At 40.7% G+C, this 20,030-nt stretch overlaps 1 protein-coding gene across 1 annotated transcript; it reads left to right on the top strand.

Moving 5' to 3' along the window:
• Positions 1-641: 641 nt before the first annotated feature.
• On the top strand, positions 642-18,349 carry LOC140956814 (THO complex subunit 5B). Its single transcript, XM_073413689.1, has 6 exons — positions 642-953; positions 12,763-12,834; positions 16,320-16,547; positions 16,719-17,055; positions 17,395-17,735; positions 17,818-18,349. The coding sequence occupies exons 1-6, from the start codon at positions 747-749 to the stop codon at positions 18,079-18,081; spliced, it is 1,449 nt and encodes a 482-aa protein (XP_073269790.1). The 5' UTR covers positions 642-746; the 3' UTR covers positions 18,082-18,349.
• The last annotated feature ends 1,681 nt before the right edge of the window (positions 18,350-20,030 follow it).

The raw sequence follows: 20,030 nt of genomic DNA, 5'->3' as shown, positions 1-20,030 counted from the left end.
ACTGCTACTTCGTCCCCTTCCTGCTATATTTGATTTTATCTGAGATAATATCCTATTTTATTTCACTGATTCCTCTGCAAATAAATAATTTGAAAACACTTTCCTCATCTTTCTCAATCGCATTTACGACCAATTAACTTCCAGACAGCGCTAGGTTTCTGCCATTTGTAATATCTTCATATTTCCAGAAAAACAGACGTACACACTTGAATTCCTACGCATCCCATGTTCCCTTTTTATTACTACAATGGCACCATACCATACCAAGACGATACTAAATGTTGGTCAATATTAGGTTAATGCAATATGTAACTAACTAAACCGAAGTGGTGATATAATACATTAAAAGATAAACGATAATATCCATATTTTTTCAACTTTGATTTTGGTAAAAAGGTTTTGGACAGTATAGAAAACTTGCACGCAATCAATATATTCGGAATGGGACAAAAAAGATATCAAAATTATTATGCAAAAAAATGTATATCAACACAAAATGAATCAACTCATTAATAGTTGCAGATCCGTCAAACTAGTTATTTGACGGATGATTTGAGATATTATCAACTACTTATTTGACGAATTTTTTTTTAATTATATTTGACACATTGTTTTACAAACCCACCGTAATACGACTGAAAAATTAACAACCCAGTCCACTATTTGGATTTGGCGGCTCGACAACTTTAGACTCTTCCCTGCGTCGCGAGACAACTTGAACTCGGAGCTGCTTGGTGATTTGGAAAATGGAGGAGACGATGGCGGAGCCTGGCGAGATACTTCCGGAGCGTAACGTAGATATTTCGGCGCTATACGATGTGTTGCTGCTGAGCAAGACTTCGATCGAGGATATCGTAGCCAAGATGTTGGACATCAAGAAAGGAGCTCGTCCCGAATCCCATCTCCGGGAACTCGTCACTCATGTTCTAGTCAATTTCGTCTCCCTTCGTCAGGTATTATTATATGTCTTAGTTCTTGTTTGGGCCAAAATAATTAAATTATGAGCCCAATTTAATTATTTAATTAGAAGTCCAATTTAATTAGAAGCCCATCAGGTACAACGGATTAATTTTCAAAAATTGATCACGTAGTGCTGAAAAGATAGAAGATCATGGGAGGAGATGTGGAGATAGTGGCGTGAAAAATGGGGAACGTGAATCATGGGGGAGTGGAGAAGAACCGCACAGTTGTTGGGAGGAAAAAGGAGATCGGCAAGCAGACACAGGAGGACACAACACAACTCAACTCTCTACATGCAAAAAATCTGCAAATACTCTCTGCAAAATTTTCAATATTCAAGCACTAGTTTTTTAAGCGTTCCAGTATATTTCTCGCATTCTAGGTCTTGTCCTTTTAGATTTCAGCAATTTGATGTGTTATATTTCATGTCTTGTAAATTCCTACTGTTTATTGAAAATATAAACGATGTCAGGGGTTTATTCTTCAAATTCCATTAGTTTTCTTCATTTTGGCGTTATATTAGTTTAGGAGATTAGAACCGACGATCGAATTTAGGATTCGCTTTCGTTTGATAGTTAGAAGTTAGATTTTTACTGTTTTTCACACAAATCGGTGCATCTTCGCACCTGGCACGCCTGCAAACCAAATATTGTGCAAACATATTTTTGGCACGCCCAGTGGGACCTCACTATGCCGCCAAGAAGAAAAGAAAACATCACTCAGGAGAGCGGGGAGTCTCTGGCTAATCAAGAAAGAACTCAGGTTCCACAGCCAGAGCAACCTACTGTTGAACCACATGCTGAAGAAGTAGATCTGCAGATTCCTACTACGTACGATCAAGTCTCGAACAGGGTGATGGAAGAATTGACTGCTATAAAGATTGAGGAGATCTCACTAGCCTTGTCTAAGGCAATGGCTGACTGTTTGAAGACCATGTTGTGTAAACCGAGTCAGTCTCTTCAAGGAAAGCAAAATACCACTGTTAAGGATGCTGATCAAGGAAGCAACCAAGTGCATGAGTCTGATCAGGGAGTAGGAAACTCAAGGGCCGGTGATCCCCACCGCCCAGAGTTTACTCTCCCAAATCATCCAGAAAGAAGGTATACACCACCTCACAAGAGAGAAGAAACCTTAGGAGGGAGGGCTCAACCATATCCACGTGCTCATGGAGTGGGGAGCTCGAAGCAACCTGTTACTCAGGTGTACAGCGTGACAAATCCTCTGTATCAACCGGGAGCGTATGAAGATATGTCACACATGGATTATCAAGGAATAGATGGGGGCTTCCCAGGAGGTAATATTGGTTTAAATGCAGGGTTTCAGGCTCGGGGGGCAAATTTTTACCATCACCAACTCCCAGCTCGGAACATCCACGGGATTGATCCTGAAATAGTGAGAGAGACTGTTCAAGAGCTATATGGGCCGGCTTTAAGGCAGATAGGCCGCCCAGAGTTCCACAAACCATATCCGGACTATATAGACGTGAATAACCCGTACCCAAGGGGTTATAGAGTTCATGACTTCAGTCTATTCTCTGGGGAAGATGGCCAGTCCAGCATGGAACATATAGCCAGGTTTACCATCCAGTGCGGGGAGCTAGCCAACTTGGAGAATTTCAACAATTTAAAGTTGCGGCTATTCCCGAATTCTCTCACAGGGACTGCATTTGCATGGTATGCTTCACTCCCCAGAAATTCAGTGATGAGTTGGCAAGAGATGGAAAGACAATTTCACATCCAATTCTATAGAACGGAGCCAGAAGTGTGTATTGCCGATTTGTCCAGAGTAACCCAAAAGAAAGGGGAATCTGTGGAGTGTTTTATCGACAGGTTCAAAAAGATGAAGAACAGATGCAAGGTGTTCCTGCCTGAGACCGAGTTCGTGAAGATGGCACAAAAGGGGCTGGATTTTGAATTAAGGAAGAAATTCCAGGGAATGGAGTTCAGGGATTTCTTTGAGCTAGCGGCCAAAGTGGCTGAATACGAAGAACTATTGCGGGAAGAGTCGTACAAGAAGAAAACTGTTATGGGGTCTTATTATCAAGAGGTGGAAGATGTGGCATTAGTAGAAATTCGATCAGCTGGTTCGTGCACAGTTCCCCTGCTAAAAAAGAAGCCAGCAGAACCTGAAAAGAAGAGCAGCTCCCAACTCCCCAAAGACACGCATTATACATTTGATGTGTCAAAGACCGAGGAAGTTTTTGATTTCTTGGTAAAAGAAAAATTCATCACATTCCCACCTGATCACAGGATGCCACCCGCCGAAGAGCTGAAGGGACGAGAGTATTGTAAGTACCACAACTCCTACAATCACGCTACTAAGTCTTGTTGGGCATTCAAGAACATTTTGCAAGACAGGATTAACAAGGGAGTCGTGAAATTCCCTGACAAACAGGAGTCTATGGCGGTGGATGATGATCTTTTTCCCCCAGTAGCTTTAGTCAATGTGAATGTGACAGATTTGAGAGATCTTCTCAATAAGAAAAGAAGCCGATCCTTTGCAGTGAAAGAGCGAATAATCAAGAAATGCTGGATCCCGAAGAGTCAATTGTATGAAGTCAGTGGAAGGTATAATACCGATCGACTAAGAACATTTCAGCAGCGTTTAACCAGGAATGTTAGCGAATCCGCGGCCTCTAGGCCGAGGAACCAACATTTCCTTGAAAGACCAGTGCGTGAGAATCAAAAGTTCAGAGGGGAATCATCCTGTGATCAACACCAAAGGTACTCAGGCAGGAGAAATGCATATGAAGTTGAGTCACAAAGAGTGGAAACCAGAAAATTATCAGCTGATCAAGACAGAGAGCGGCGTGCATATGAAATCTCAAAAGGAAAAATGATCGAGAGCAGGATACCAAGGCCCAGGTACGTCCTTCCAGCTAGAGGGGAGTTCAGTGAGTCCTGGAGAGTGGCCCGACACAAAAAATTCCCTAGGCCACCGACTAGGACTCAAAAGAGACGGCTGTTGAGGGAAAGAGCTATTGCAAGAAGAGAGGAGTCCGCTAAGTTGAGAAATGAACCCACAATTGATGTTCCAGTCTCCATGAATCCAGTGGGGAGTAAATCCAAGTTTGGAAGATCGGCGACTGAGGATAAGTTTGTAGAGGATGATGATGATTTGTTAAGCGAAGAGGATGATCAAAAAAGAAAAACAATTAACTTTTGCGTTGGAGAGTTTCACATCACTGTGGATTGTGCCACAGGAGTGGTGATACTACCCGAGAGATTTAAAATGATGGAAGAAGAGAATGGGGAGTTGATGTCCCAGGAGTCAGTGTCAAAGGAAGAGCATGCAAATAAGCTCCCTGAAGGGAGTTCAAGAGTGATTATAAAGGAAGACCACCCAAGTAAGCCTAAGCAGGTGATACTTGAAAAGCCTACACTGGCCATGACCAAGCACATAAGGCCGTTGTACATCAAGGCCCATGTCAATGGGAAACCAGTGTCTAGGGTTTTGATTGACAATGGCTCAGCTGTGGATGTTCTTCCAGTAAGAATGTTAAGAAATTTGGGCAAAACCGAAGAAGATTTGATTCCTACTGAGGTTTCTGTTGCTACGTTTACCGGGGAAACCACCAAGACCATTGGAGTATTCCCCGCTGATGTTACTGTAGGGAGCATGTCGTCTTTATGTGCATTTTTCGTGGTAAACTCCTCCGCCAACTTCCAAGCGTTGTTAGGCAGAGATTGGATCCATGCAAACCAGTGCATCCCATCCTCAATGAACCAACTGTTGTTATTTTGGAAAGGGGATGATGTGGAGGTTGTAGAAGCGGATGGACAGCCGTTCCAAACAAGTGCAAGTGCAGTGGAGGCCAGATATTACAATGGGGATTTCGGGCCTATCAAAATTCGTAGCAACAGCAAGAAAGAAAATCCATTGTACATGCAAACACCGACTCCAAGCTCGGTGTTAGAAAGAATCCTCAAGCCTACTGTTATCGTGCCGCCTAGGCCGATAATTCAGCCGCTGATTGAGTAGATTGATGATTGACTTGAACCAAAAAGAAAAGGAGGTAGCTGCAACCTCCATATGGAAGGCGCATGCGCAGCAAGTCCTGGACAAATTAGGGAAAGAGGAAGCATGGGACACCTATGGAACTGAGGTTGTTCAAGAAGAAGAATACGAAGAGGATGAGCTCCAAGTTGATGAATTGTTGATGGCGCCATCTCAAATGGAAGATGGCCAACACGAAGTGCAAGATCCATTGGAAGAGATTAACTTGGGGGAGCTGGAGAATCCAAAAGTAGTATATGTGAGTAAGCTACTGGAAGAGCAGTTGAAGCAAGATCTGATCAGTGTGCTGAAAGAATACAGAGATTGTTTTGCATGGAGTTATGATGACATGCCAGGGTTGGACCGGAAATTGGTCGAACACCGACTTCCACTCAAAGATGGATTCAAACCATTTCAACAGCCATCTCGTCGCATGTCGAAAGAAGTCGAGTTGAAAGTAAAAGAGGAAGTCGAGAAACTGTTGAGGGCCAAGTTTATAAAGCCAATCAGATATACCGGATGGCTTTCGAACATTGTGCCAGTCATGAAAAAGAATGGCAAGATCAGAATATGCATTGACTTCCGAGACTTGAACTGTGCAACTCCCAAAGATGTGTACGTAATGCCGATACCTGATATGTTAATTGATTCGGTGGCTAGGCATGAGCTGTTGTCTTTCATGGATGGGTTCTCGGGCTACAACCAGATTAAAATAGCAGAAAGTGACACTCACAAAACTGCATTCAGATGTCCAGGAGCTGTTGGTACGTTTGAATGGCTTGTCATGCCATTCGGGCTGAAAAACGCAGGGGCCACATACCAAAGGGCTATGAACTCGATCTTTCATGATATGATAGGGCATCATATTGAAGTATATATAGACGATATTGTTGTGAAATCCAAACAAGCTGCTGATCACGTTGAACACTTGAGGAGGAGCTTCCAAAGAATGAGACAACATGAGTTAAAGTTAAATCCATTGAAATGTGCCTTTGGTGTGAAAGCAGGAAACTTTTTGGGATTTCTGGTACATCAGAGGGGAGTTGAAGTGGATAAAAACAAAGCCAAAGCTATTATGGAAGCAAATCCGCCTAGAACCAAGAAAGAGTTGCAACGCTTCCTTGGGCAAGTAAATTACTTGAGGCGTTTTATCTCTAACCTTGCAGGGAAGACGAAGGAGTTTTCACAGCTGTTGAAGCTCAAAGACAGCAGGGAGTTCAAATGGGAAGATTCTCATCAGAAAGCATTTGACGTGGTAAAAGGATATTTATCCAATCCACCTGTTCTTATGCCTCCCAGGTATGGAATGCCCCTTAAATTATATATCTCTGCTGCCCATGAGTCAATTGGATCTTTATTAGTTCAAAACAATCACGAAGGAAATGAGCAAGCCATCTATTATTTGAGTAGATTCCTTACTCCAGTAGAGGTAAAATACTCTGTGATTGAAAAACTATGCTTAACATTGTATTACGCATGTACTAAGTTAAGGCATTATTTGATTCAATCAAGAGTGTTTGTGGTGACTAAAACCGATTTGATTAAATATATGCTTAATAGACCCATCCTCTCTGGGCGTATTGGCAAATGGTCTTTAGCATTGACCGAGTTTACATTGATTTACTACCCCCAAAAATCAGTAAAAGGCCACGCTATAGCCGATTTTTTAGCTGATCATCCTTCACTTGATGAGTCTATTGGAGAGCAGGTTGGTTTTCCTGTTTGTGGAATAGAAGTTCGACCATGGGAGTTGAAGTTCGATGGATCAAGTACAGAAACAACAGCCGGAGCTGGTATTGTGATCACCTCCCCAAGAGGTGTGAAAACCACTCTATCCTTTAATTTGGGTTTTCCATGCACCAACAATCAGGCGGAATACGAATCACTGGTCATTGGATTAGAAATTCTGAAAGATTTAGGGGCGAGGGAATTGTTAATATCAGGGGATTCTCAGCTGGTACTCAAACAGCTGTCAGGGGAGTTCAAATGCACAAGTTTGTCCTTGGCTCCATATTATACCGCGGCATCCCAACTTCTAGATGATTTCGAGGAAGTGTCAATAACACACGTCCCAAGACAAGAAAATTGGGAGGCTGACGAATTGGCACAGGTTGCTTCGGGATTGAAGATATCTCCAGAATTTACATACAGACTAGTGTTGATCCAGAAGAAAAACCACCCTTCAATCCAGCAAAGGGGAATTCAGGTAGACACGCTCAATTTGGATACAAACTTAGCTAGTGACTGGAGGGATGACATAAAACAGGTGTTAGAATCAACCGGGAGAGATATTCCACATGGATTAAAAATGAGAGCTCTGAATTACGTCTTAGTGGAGGGAGATTTGTACAGGAAAGGTTTGGATGGTTTGCTCCTCAGATGCATAGGTTTTCCAGAGGCTTTGGAGATCATGAAGCAAGTTCATGAGGGAGTATGTGGAGCACATCAATCTGGAGTAAAGATGAGATGGTTGATAAGGAGGTATGGCTACTATTGGCCATCCATCCTGAAAGATTGCATCAAATACGCTAAGGGATGCCAACCATGTCAGAAACACGGGAACATCCAAAGAATTCCGGCGGATGAGCTCCACAGCGTTGTCAAACCATGGCCGTTCAGGGGCTGGGCCATGGACTTAATAGGGAAAATCTACCCCGCATCATCTAAAGGCCACTCATTCATCCTTGTGGCTACAGATTTTTTCACCAAATGGGTAGAAGCGGTGCCTTTGAAGAAAGCGGATCAAGGGGATGTCATTAACTTTGTGAAAGAGAATATTATTTACAGATTTAGAATTCCAGAGTCATTGACCACGGATCAGGGAACTATGTTCACGGGCTCATTTATGAGGGAATTTGCAGAAGACTATGGAATCAAATTACTAAACTCGTCCCCTCATTACCCACAGTCCAACGGGCAAGCCGAAGCGTCAAACAAAGTGTTGATAAAGATTCTACAAAAGATGATGGAGGAGAATCCCAGGGATTGGCCAAGACTATTATCAGAAACTTTGTGGGCGTACAGAACATCCAAGAGGACAGCCACTGGAGTAAGTCCTTTTTCCCTTACCTTTGGCCATGATGCAGTGCTACCATTGGAGATTATGGTGCCATCAATGCGAGTGGCAAAACAAAATGAACTTTCCCTTGAACATTATAATGAAGCAATGATCATGGAGTTAGAAGAACTAGACGAGCTGAGAATCCAAGCATACAATGCTCTGTTGTTGCAGAAACAGAAAGTTGCGAGAATCTACAATAAAAGAGTTAACAAGAAAAGCTTCCATGAAGGAGAAATAGTGTGGAAGGCCATACTGCCATTAGGAACAAAGGATAGGGAGCTGGCCAAATGGTCTCCCAACTGGGAGGGACCATTCAAGGTACATAAGGTGTTAGACGGAAATGCATATTGGCTGTCAAGTTTAGATGGTCATCCACACAAGAGATGCATAAACGGCAAGTATCTCAAGCTGTATTTTCCAAGTATGAGGGAAGAAGTAGAAAAAGCGAGCGAGTGAGGCGAACAGAAAGGCTGATATCCAGCGAGGAGTTGGCCCTTAGGGCCACTTTTGTGTGGGTTTAGTTCTTTATTTCAAGATGTCATGTGATGTAGGCCTTAGGGCCACTGAAATAAATATATGTTGTTTATGTTTAAACAATAAGATTGATCGGAGAAAGTGGGACAGTAAGCCACTTTCATTATTTTGAAGGCCCTTTGTTTCAGCAGGGAGTCGGCCTTATGGCCACTTATTATACCGTATCGCCATTATATAAATTGGTTGTTTGCATGTGCAGTGACAACCATGAAGTAGGCCTTCCGGCCACTTGGAATATGGCAAGAAAGAAATACCCCGAGCAGGGAGTTGAGCTCACCGAGCGGAACAACGAATAACAAAAGAAGAGCAGAAGAAAACGAGGGTGTTATACGAACCCCGAGAGGAACCAGAAGTGGAATTTGGTATAGAAATAGGCTATCCAGCCATTTTTGTACGATTTTTAGCTTCATGTTGTAAAATTTTGTTTTAAGTAAGCCGTCGGGCCACTAATGTAAATGTTTGATGGCTATGATGTAAAAAACGAGAAAGATTAATTAAAGTTGGCCAGTAGGCCACTTTTGTCATATTGGATCCATTATGTTTCGGTAGAGAATGAAGAGAGGAAATGATCTCGAGTGGGGAGTTTTAAGCCAACATATGGTTGTGATTGAAGCTATTGAAATGAGTTGAGTTAAATGGATTAAGAACGAATAGAAACTTCTTCCCAACATCCAATACACCACACCCCGTACAAATCCACCTTCGTTCCACATCCATCACTCAACAACCACAACACCGAACTACCAGTCAACAAAATATAAAGCGAAATCACCGCACGCAAGAACAAGTAAACGTGTATGCGGGAAAGGGGTCCGACTGAAGTGCAAATGCATATACGTGTATGCGGGAAAGGGATCCGACTGAAGTGCAAATGCATATACGTGTATGCGGGAGAGGGATCCGACTGAAGTGCAATGCATAATGCTAGGGACGAGGGATTTGTCTTGAGTGGATGCAGCATGTAAGAGCATATAGAAGCACATAAAAGCACATAAGAGTTAAAAGGTACCTCCGGTTCAGGAAACTCCAAAAACATCAAGGGATGAATATCGAGTATACCGAAGAACTGAGGCCAAGTCATGGCCAATCTTCAACCCATGACCACCTGTTAGAAATAGACATATCGATGTGTACAAGGAAAAACCAATAAAAGTGGATGCAGTAAGACTGAGAATCAGATCGAAAATAGGGAAAACGACAGTAAAGTTCCTACAAATGTGCCCATCAAACAAAATGCAAGCGGCTGTCTCAAACTAATGCATGCCAATTCACTAAACAAAACAAGATCAAGGGAATAAAGCACGAAGCTGTTCCCACTTGGCCAGGCACTCGGATTGGGTGTTCTCGGCCTCTTGGAATCTGCTGGTCCAGATATGGTAATCGTCCTTAAGGCCAAGAAGTTGTTGGCCGACGGTATGCGAGTTTTCCCTGGTTTCCAATAGGGTGGTCTCCAAAGTTTCTGCATCATCCAACAAAGTAACCATCCTAGCTCGACGCATGTGAATCTCCTCTTCTAGTCGCTTGACCTCAGCTTCTTCCTCATCATAACTAGCTGTTATTGCGGCTATCTGCTCACGGAGGACCTTATCATGCCTGTCTAGATCTTCCTTCTTTTCGCGCTTAGTCTAAAAAGATGAGCGGCGAGATATCATGTCTGCACTGGTGGCAAAGGCAGCATCTGACCGAGAGAATATAGTAGGAAGATCATCAAGTGTATCGAACCCTGAGGTATCAAACTCTGGGGAAGTCTTGAGAATGGAGACAGATGACAGCATGGCTAATCGTTGTAACTCCCCAAGCTGATGCAAGCCAAGGCCAAGGAAGTTTCGAACGGCCATCTGTGCGTGAGCGAGCGCCTCCATAGACGGTGCGCACCTTTCAGGATTGGAAGCCGTAGAGGAGATATTATCAGAGAAGCTCAAATCTATCTGGTTCTCAGGTTCGCCTATGAGCTTGAGTCGAGCCCTCCGAGATGTCAGATCCTATAAAATAAATAAAGTCGAAGTTGGGGTGACAAATACGTGGATATCCAACTATGTGAGATGCCATTTTTTCGGGGAAATGGAGACGAAGAGCTGTTGAATTGAGGCGAGGGAGACGGAGAGAAGAGGAAGACACGAGTTTGAGGAACCTACGCTTGTATTGGATCTTGACTCTCACCAATTGGAAGCATTCACCAAGGCATATGCTGAAATAGAATCAAGCTTATCTGGGCTTAATGTTCTTATTGAGATTTACTTCGCTGATGTCCCTGTGGCGACATTCAAAACCCTCACCTCTCTTGCCAAAGTTGCTGGGTTTGGTTTTAATTTGGTCTGTGGTAGCAAGAACCTTGATTTAATCAAGAGAGAATTCCCTTCTGGAAAAATCTTTTTTGCTGGAGTGGTTGATGGCAGGAATATTTGGGCTAATGATTTGGATGCTTCTCTCATAACCCTGCAGTTTCTTGAAGGCAGGGAGAAAGGATAAGCTTGTTGTGTCCACCTTCTCCTCCCTTCTCCACACTGCTATGGATCTTGTGAATGAGCCTAAGCTGGAACAAGAAATTAAATCCTGGCTCACATTTGTTGCGCAAAAAATTGTTGAAGTTGATGCTTTGGCAAAGGCACTGGCTGGAAAGAAGGACGAGGCACTCTTCTCTGCTAATTCTGCTGCTCAGGCTTCCAGGAAGTCCTCCCCAAGGGTGAATAATGAAGCTGTCGAGAAGGATGCTAACAAGTATAATTGGAAGTGCAAAACTTTCAGTACCCATGACCATTGTTGTATCTGGAATAGGAAAAATGTTTGTTGGGGAGCTTATGATACAGCAATATGATTTTGTCAGAGAGAAAAGAGCACAGACGACGATGTGGAGTTCTTGTGAGTTGGGTGATGTAGTAACTTGGAAACTTTGAGATTTGGCTTTCACATTAAATGGAATTTGAAGATTACAGTATGGATTTAGAAAAATGAAATTTCCGACAAGATTTTGGAGGCTATTATGTGAGAAGAAGAATAAAGCGGGCTTTTGAAATTTTGAATTTGGCTTCACTAATGACGGGAATTTGTCTTGGGCTTTTTCTGCTTATGGGCCATACTGATAAGAAATATAGTAAAAGAATAATATACAAGCATTTTGGCCCAAAGGCCAATGCTTGCGGGGGGCAATTGTTTGGGCCAAAATAATTAAATTAGGAGCCCAATTTAATTATTTAATTAGAAGTCCAATTTAATTAGAAGCCCATCAGGTACAACGGATTAATTTTCAAAAATTGATCACGTAGTGCTGAAAAGATAGAAGATCATGGGAGGAGATGTGGAGTTAGTGGCGTGAAAAACGGGGAACGTGAATCATGGGGGAGTGGAGAAGAACCGCACAGTTGTTGGGAGGAAAAAGGAGATCGGCAAGCAGACACAGGAGGACACAACACAACTCAACTCTCTACACGCAAAAAATCTGCAAATACTCTCTGTAAAATTTTCAATATTCAAGCACTAGTTTTTTAAGCGTTTCAGTATATTTCTCGCATTCTAGGTCTTGTCCTTTTAGATTTCAGCAATTTGATGTGTTATATTTCATGTCTTGTAAATTCCTACTGTTTATTGAAAATATAAACGATGTCAGGGGTTTATTCTTCAAATTCCATTAGTTTTCTTCATTTTGGCGTTATATTAGTTTAGGAGATTAGAACCGACGATCGAATTTAGGATTCGCTTTCGTTTGATAGTTATAAGTTAGATTTTTACTGTTTTTCACACAAATCGGTGCATCTTCGCACCTGGCACGCCCGCAAACCAAATATTGTGCAAACAATTCTTTTGATTATTCTCGGGTCTAGGTTCTTCGTTGAGTGCACTCGATTCTGTTCTCATAGATTCGAGGCGTCAAGTGTTTGTCACGAATAGGGCACTAGAGTTCTGTTCATGTCCAACGAAATGAACGTGAAATTGCTGATTATGGGATTTCCCGAACATAATGTCACATCTCGATTGAAGGATGTAGTTAGCAATTTGGAAGCTGGAATTGGATAAGCTTGGTCTCACCATTTTCTTGACTACTAGTTCACTATTATCTTCCAAGTCGTCTTCTTCACTCATATGAATAGATCTGCTCGACTTGAGCGCGGTTAATTCAGTTCCAGGTTATTCTGGATGTCACATGGTGGGAAATTAGGCTGTGAACAGTTCATTGTTAGCTAGAGCTAATATGGTGCAGATTGCTCCGGAAACAGGCAAACAGGTCCATCTTGCTTGAAGAACATCGGGTTAAAGCCGAAACAGAGCGTGCTAAGACCCCGGTGGACTTCACTGTTAGGTGAGTTATTATTTAATGGGGTGGGACCCACATTAAATTAAATAATAATAATAACGTATCCCACATCGGATTGTTTTAAAAACTGAAAGAAAGAATTAGTTATAAATAAAGCTCAATTCTTTCAGTTATTGTATCCCAAAATCAAAAGCTTTTTAGCTTTGATAAATAGAGAGTGCATAGAAAAAAAGAGTGTATTTTTTTCTTGAGTGCGGGAATTCTCTTGTGTGAGTTAGAGAAATTATTTTCTCGGTATACTCGGGTTGGGAGTGTGAGAAATATTGAGTGTATTGGTGTATACACTTGTTGTAATATTTCTTCCAGTTATAAAAGTTGCAGTGCTCCGTGGACGTAGCCTATATTGGGTGAACCACGTAAATCTTTGTGTTCTTGTTGGTTATTTTATTCCGCAAGTTTTTGGGTACTATTATCATCGTGGTCGGCATCGTTTCGGGGGTGTAATTCCCCAACAACTGGTATCAGAGCCTTGTTGTGAAAATTCTTAAGAATTCTGAGTATGCTCTGTGGTTGCAGCTTTGTCTGATCTTCCACATCAGAAAAGATTTTTTAGATTTTTTGCTAAGGCTAGAGAAGTGATGGCCGGAGATGATGGATCGGGACCGAGTATCAACAAGTTCGACGGTACAGATTTTACGTTCTGGCGACTACAAATTATTGATTATTTGTATAGCAAGAAGTTGCATCAACCTCTATCTGGAAAGAAGCCGGAAAAGATGGAGGATGATGACTGGAAGCTTCTTGATCGACAAGTGTTAGGTGTAATACGATTGACCCTAACGAAGAACGTGGCACATAACGTGGCGGAGGCAAAAACAACGGAGGAGATGATGTCCATTTTGTCGGACATGTACGAAAAGCCATCGGCAAATAATAAAGTATATCTCATGAAAAAGTTATTTAACTTGAAGATGAGAGAAGATGCATCGGTGGCTAAACACATCAATGAATTCAACACGATCGTTTCACAGCTAACATCGGTTGAAATTAAATTTGATGATGAGATTCGGGCACTTATTCTTTAGGCGTCTTTACCAGACAATTGGGAACCAATGCGGGCAGCGGTTAGTAACTCTGATGGAAAAAGAAAGCTACAATTCAATGATGTCAGAGATCAAATTCTTGCTGAAGAAGTTCGCAGGATGGATTCTGGTGAAGGAACATCATCAAGTTCTGCTCTAAATCTCGGGAATAGAGGAAGGGGCAGGAGTGACGAAAAGAGTTTTAACCAATGGCATGGTAGATCCAAGTCGAGAAACGGAAAAGACAAAAGCAATTTTGAAAAGAATGTGAAGTGCTGGAGCTGTGGTGAGACTGGTCACTTGAAAAAGAATTGCAGATCAAAAAAGAACGACGCTAATGTTGTAACTGAGGAGGTACATGATGCTCTATTACTATCCATGGAAAGCTCGGTTGATTCTTGGGTTATGGACTCGGGAGCTTCGTTTCATACCACTGGTAATCGTGATGTATTCGATAATTACATTGCGGGAGATTACGGAAAAGTTTTCCTGGCTGATGTAAAACCTTTAGAAATTGTTGGTATGGGTGATATCCGGATGAAGATGACAAATGGATCTGTCTGGAAAATCAACAAAGTAAGGCATGTACCAGAGTTGACACACAATCTGATTTCAGTGAGACAGCTTGACGACGAAGGTCATAAGGTGACCTTTGGTGATGGTTCTTGGAAAGTAAAAAAGGGAGCCATGATTGTTGCTCGAGGAAAGAAAACTGGAACACTGTATATGACTTCCGGTTTGAGAAATAAATTAGCGGCTGTGGATGCTGGAGCTAATTCAAGTCTATGGCATAGTAGGCTTGGGGATACGAGGGAGAAGGGAACGAAGATGCTTGTCTCAAACGGAAAGCTACCGGAATTAAAGATCGTTGAAAACAAGCTGTGTGAAGCTGTATTTTTTGGAAAGCAGAAAAAGGTGAGCTTTTCAAAAGAGGTTAGAGAACCGAAATCAGCGGATTTGGAGCTGGCACATACTGATATATGTGGACCATCTCCTGTGACATCCCTTGGAGATCACTCAAGATATTATGGCACTACTGTTGAAGATTCGAGCATGAAATTTTGGGTTTATTTTGTGAAAAATAAATCGGATATTTGAGACTTTTAAACAGTGGGAGTTAGCCATGGAAGATGTGATGGATTCACTGTCATCCAATCACATGTGGGAGTTGTCAGAACTTCCTGAAGGTAAAAAGGTTTTACATAGCAAGTGGGAGTACTGGTTAGAACATAACGGTAGCAGGCGGTACAAAGAAATACTTGTGGTAAAAGGTGAAAAGGAAGTCATTGGTTACACTGATATTTTCTCTCTGGTGGTAAAGTTAACTACTATCAGGAGTGTACTTGGATTGATGGTAAATGAAGATTTACATCTGGAGCAGTTGGATGTAAAGACTGCGTTTCTTCATGGAAAGCTAGATGAAAAAATGAATCAATCACAGGGATTTGAAGTACGAGGGAAAGAGAAAATAGTGTGCAAACTTCAGAAGAGCTTGTATGGTCTCAAACAAGCTCCAAGACAGTGGTACAAGAAGTTTGATGGTGTAATGAAAAATGATGGTTTTTTGAAGTATCAGGCTGATCACTGTTGTTATGTGAAGCTTGGTGGTTATTATATCATGCTACTGATATATGTAGATGATATGTTGATAGCAGGAGCTTGTCTGGAGGAGATTGAAAAACTCGAGAAAGAGTTATCAAAGGAATTTGCTTTGAAGGATTTGGGTGCTGCAAAACAAATCCTTGGAATGAGGATTCTTAGAGATCGAGTGAATGGAGCCTTGAAGCTTGATAAGATTCCTGAAAGCAAGAATCCAGCTGATATGCTCACGAAGGCTGTTATCATTGAAAAACTGAAGTTGTGTTTGACTTCAGTTGGTCTCCTAGACTAACAAAGGAGATATGAGCTGCTGCACTGATGGTGTGAAGACATGATTGAAATCAAGTCTTCAAGTGGGAGAATTGTTAGGTGAGTTATTATTTAATGGGGTGGGACCCACATTAAATTAAATAATAATAATAACGTATCCCACATCGGATTGTTTTAAAAACTGAAAGAAAGAATTAGTTATAAATAAAGCTCAATTCCTTCAGTTATTGTATCCCAAAATCAAAAGCTTTTTAGCTTTGATAAAAAGAGAGTGCATAGAAAAAAAGAGTGTATTTTTTTCTTGAGTGCGGGAATTCTCTTGTGTGAGTTAGAGAAATTATTTTCTCGGTATACTCGGGTTGGGAGTGTGAGAAATATTGAGTGTATTGGTGTATACACTTGTTGTAATATTTCTTCCAGTTATAAAAGTTGCAGTGCTCCGTGGACGTAGCCTATATTGGGTGAACCACGTAAATCTTTGTGTTCTTGTTGGTTATTTTATTCCGCAAGTTTTTGGGTACTATTATCATCGTGGTCGGCATCGTTTCGGGGGTGTAATTACCCAACATTCACAACCTTGCAGCTCCATAACTTGATGTATGAGAAAAATCACTACGTCAAAGCTATAAAAGCTTGCAAATATTTCAGGACTAAGTACCCCGACATTGATCTTGGACCTGAGGAAGAGTTTTTCTCGAATGCTACAGATGCTACAGAGGAGATAAAAAGCCCTGTATTATCAACTGATAGCAACCATGACTTGATACTTAAAAGGCTCAACTATGAGCAATTCCAGGTAAACCTTTTAGTACGATTTCATTTTGTCTTTTGCTCATTTACTCCTTAACTCTTCTTCTCTCCAACATTCCCCCTCTCCTTCTTTGTGTCTGTTAGCTCGTGTGTTAGATAGTCAATGCATTAAATAACGCTGTTGAGGCATTGACGTATTTACATATTTGCTTGTCAGCGTAAAGAATTATGTAAGCTACGCGATAAATTGGAACAACAAAAGAAAGTTCTTCAAGAGACCATTGCTAACAGGAAAAAGTTCTTATCAAGCCTCCCTTCACACCTCAAAGCTCTCAAGAAAGCATCCTTGCCTGTGCAGCATCAGTTAGGTGTTCTGCACACCAAGAATCTGAAGCAGCAGCAATTAGCAGAATTGCTTCCACCTCCTTTTTACGTGACCTATTCTCAATTATTTGCTCAAAAGGAAGCCTTTGGAGAGAATATTGAACTGGAGATTACTGGAAATATTAAGGACGCTTTGGCTTTTACCCGCCGGCTGGCAAACAAGGACACTGGTAACTATGCCTACTAATCTTTAAGGTTGTTGGGTTACATTACATAGTTTTATGTACCTCTCCATTTCTATGCACGAGATATTACATTTGTTGTTGCAAATGTTGGGGCATTGATTTGTATGTGCTTAGATGTGAATGAAAATATTCGATATTAAGCAGGGAAGAAAATTATTATAACAAGGATTGGAATGCTGTTGACTTTTGTACCATTAGTTTGTTTGATTCTACAAGTGCTCGATCGGGGTTTTAACTTGTTTTATTTTTCTCTAATTTTGTATTTCTTGGAGTACTGCTCTTTAAGCGAATCCAATTAATATTATCTAATCCATTAATTTTTAGCTACATCTACGAACTTAGAGAATTCAAAGTTAGAAGATGATGTGCCTGATGAAGAAGAAGATGATGGTCAACGGAGGAGAAAGCGACCAAAGAAGGTTCCAGGCATGGAAAATCTTGACCAGTCTGGAATATATCAGAGTCATCCTCTGAAAGTTTCCCTGCACATCCATGATGATGAGGCTTCCAATTCAAACTCGGCAAAACTTATTACCTTGAAGTTTGAATACTTGATAAAGTTGAATGTCGTGCGTGTAGGAGTGGAGGATTCTGATGAAGTTCTTCCAAATAGTATATTGTGTAACTTGTTTCCTGATGACGCTGGTCTTGAGCTCCCTCAGCAGGTTTGATTGTGAGATTGTGCATTACTGATGAACTTAATGCATGCTTCGTTAGCATTAAAGTGATCAGTTTCAATGTTTGCAGTCAGCCAAGCTCTGCATTGGAAATTCTTGTTCATTTGATGAAAGGAGAACTTTACGACCATACAAATGGGCTCAGCATTTGGCAGGCATTGATTTTTTGCCAGAGGTGTCTCCACTGGTTTCAGTTACTGAAGATCCAAATATGGAAACTGTTAAGCACTCTTCCATTTTATCGGGTCTGTCATTGTATCGTCAGCAGAATAGGGTTGAGACAGTTGTGCAAAGGATTCGTGCTCGGAAAAAGTCGCAGCTGGCTCTTGAGTGAGTCGCTGCCCAGAATGTTTATTGTAGCAATGCATCGTTAAAAACGATAGATCTGTAGGGGTATCAGGGTATGAAAAGAATAAGTTTGAAACTGATTGCGCTCTGTGTACCATTTGTAGTGTTGGAATCTGTTTTAATATCATAGCATATATAGATATTTTGGGTCTCTTCCGAATTTGAATTTGACTTTCCTCTGTATCCTACGAAGTGTCTTGTGGAGATATCTAGTCTTTGTGTTCTCACTTTGATTAATATCTTGAATAGTTCTACTCTCCTGTATCATGGCTTGTTTAATGTTTGTTTAAAGCTGGAAATCTTGGTTGACTTATAGGGAGTTAACATGGGTTATTAGCAATGGTCTCGGCACGAGTCTTCTAACAGGAAAAAGAAAAAAGATCAAATACCTTTTTGTAGTTTTTTGGTTTATAACTTGTAAATGTCATCGGTAAGATCTCAATCACTTTATAATAATTGTATCATACAAGTCGTCTATTTCAGTATAAAACAGATCCCAAACTCGTTAAACATATATAGAAATTCAAAAGAAAATAAGTTTTTATTTTCGTTAGTTTACTAATCTCTGAGGGAATGGACCATGAGCAAAATATAATCATCTCTTTCATTCGGGGAAAAAAGCACATCTTTTTTTTTTTTTTTGGTTATAGTCATTTATAAGTTCTGATTTGATTTTTAAGCAAAACTGACAATTATAATTTAAAGTATCATTATAAATTTATGATCAATTCAACCAAAATTTGGTACTTATGACTTACCAAAAAAAGAAAGTGGATCGGCTTGTCCTAATCATTACCATATTCGCTAGATGGCAAACGATTTAGACAAAGACATTCTTCAATCAGACGTAATGTGACATAATAGTTGATCTCCATACTCTTTTAAGTAAAATTCATGCACTTTATTAATTATTATTAAACACCGTACTTATTCAACAACATTATAAGGTAATGTCTACATGACTGGCTTTTGCCTAAGGTTAGAAAACTTTTAACTTTTGGAAAATTATTAATTATGTGAGTAAGGGTATTAGGTAAGAAATTGTCCGAAAGAGAATAATATCTTTATAAATTTAAATTTTAGGAATAATTTATGAAAATAAACAGCTGCATGCCAAGGACTAATTGTGTTTGCCTGGAAAGATTAAGGTTAAGAATGGGTATAGAAAAAAAACATCAAGACAAATGGGAACATAGCCTGTTAGACATGGAAGTGGGCCGGTCCATGAATTTTCCCTTAGTTTCCGATAACACAAGGTGAGTTGAGTTGGGAACACATGCTTTGCCTTTTAGACCCAAGTGCTTTTTATCTACCTGGGTTTTCGGATGGATTTAATGTAGAAATTCATTTATATTTAATAGAGACGAGCCCAATCACATTTATTCTAGAATTAGCTCTCCAACACTGTCTCCTCCATGCATATGAGTCGCTTGAATCCTAATTTACAACAAATGATACAAGAGTATTTGGCACAAATCTCAAGTGATGCGACCAACTGTCACGCCCCGAAACTCGGGATTGACACCGGCGTCGTTTACAATCACACGATCGAAACAACAAGCCTTTCGTAGCACAGTATAAACCAAACCAGTTTATATATCATAATTTAAACGTAACAACAATCGTCTTTCCAAAACGAAATCCAAACGAAAAAGTGATCAATGCGGTAGCGTCTTACAATTCAAAAAGAAAAAAATTCGAAATAACATCTATTACTAATCTCGTGGATCACCAACCCCAAAACTGCTCAGACTCTTCGTCCTCGACCTGTTCTTCGGACTTATCTGGGAGGGGAGAGTAAGGGGATGAGTATTTTGAGAAATACTCAGTAAATGGGGGAATTTCGAACACAACATAAAATTTTATAACATTTTCGAAAACATAACGTATAAATGCAGCATGCTTTTCATAATCGTAACATCGTATTCGTAACAT

Source organism: Primulina huaijiensis, chromosome 14 (genome assembly GCF_012295235.1).
Source record: "Primulina huaijiensis isolate GDHJ02 chromosome 14, ASM1229523v2, whole genome shotgun sequence".
Lineage (NCBI taxonomy): Eukaryota > Viridiplantae > Streptophyta > Magnoliopsida > Lamiales > Gesneriaceae > Primulina > Primulina huaijiensis.
The sequence above is the reverse complement of the archived record's forward strand: the minus strand, read 5'-3'. Positions and strand labels throughout refer to the sequence as shown.

Coding starts and splice junctions, on each gene's coding strand:
- LOC140956814 (XM_073413689.1), top strand. CDS start 747: ATGGAGGAGACGATGGCGGAGCCTGGCGAGATACTTCCGGAGCGTAAC. Junction 954..12,762: donor ATTTCGTCTCCCTTCGTCAG/GTATTATTATAT, acceptor CTCCGGAAACAG/GCAAACAGGTCCATCTTGCT. Junction 12,835..16,319: donor GTGCTAAGACCCCGGTGGAC/TTCACTGTTAGG, acceptor AATTACCCAACA/TTCACAACCTTGCAGCTCCA.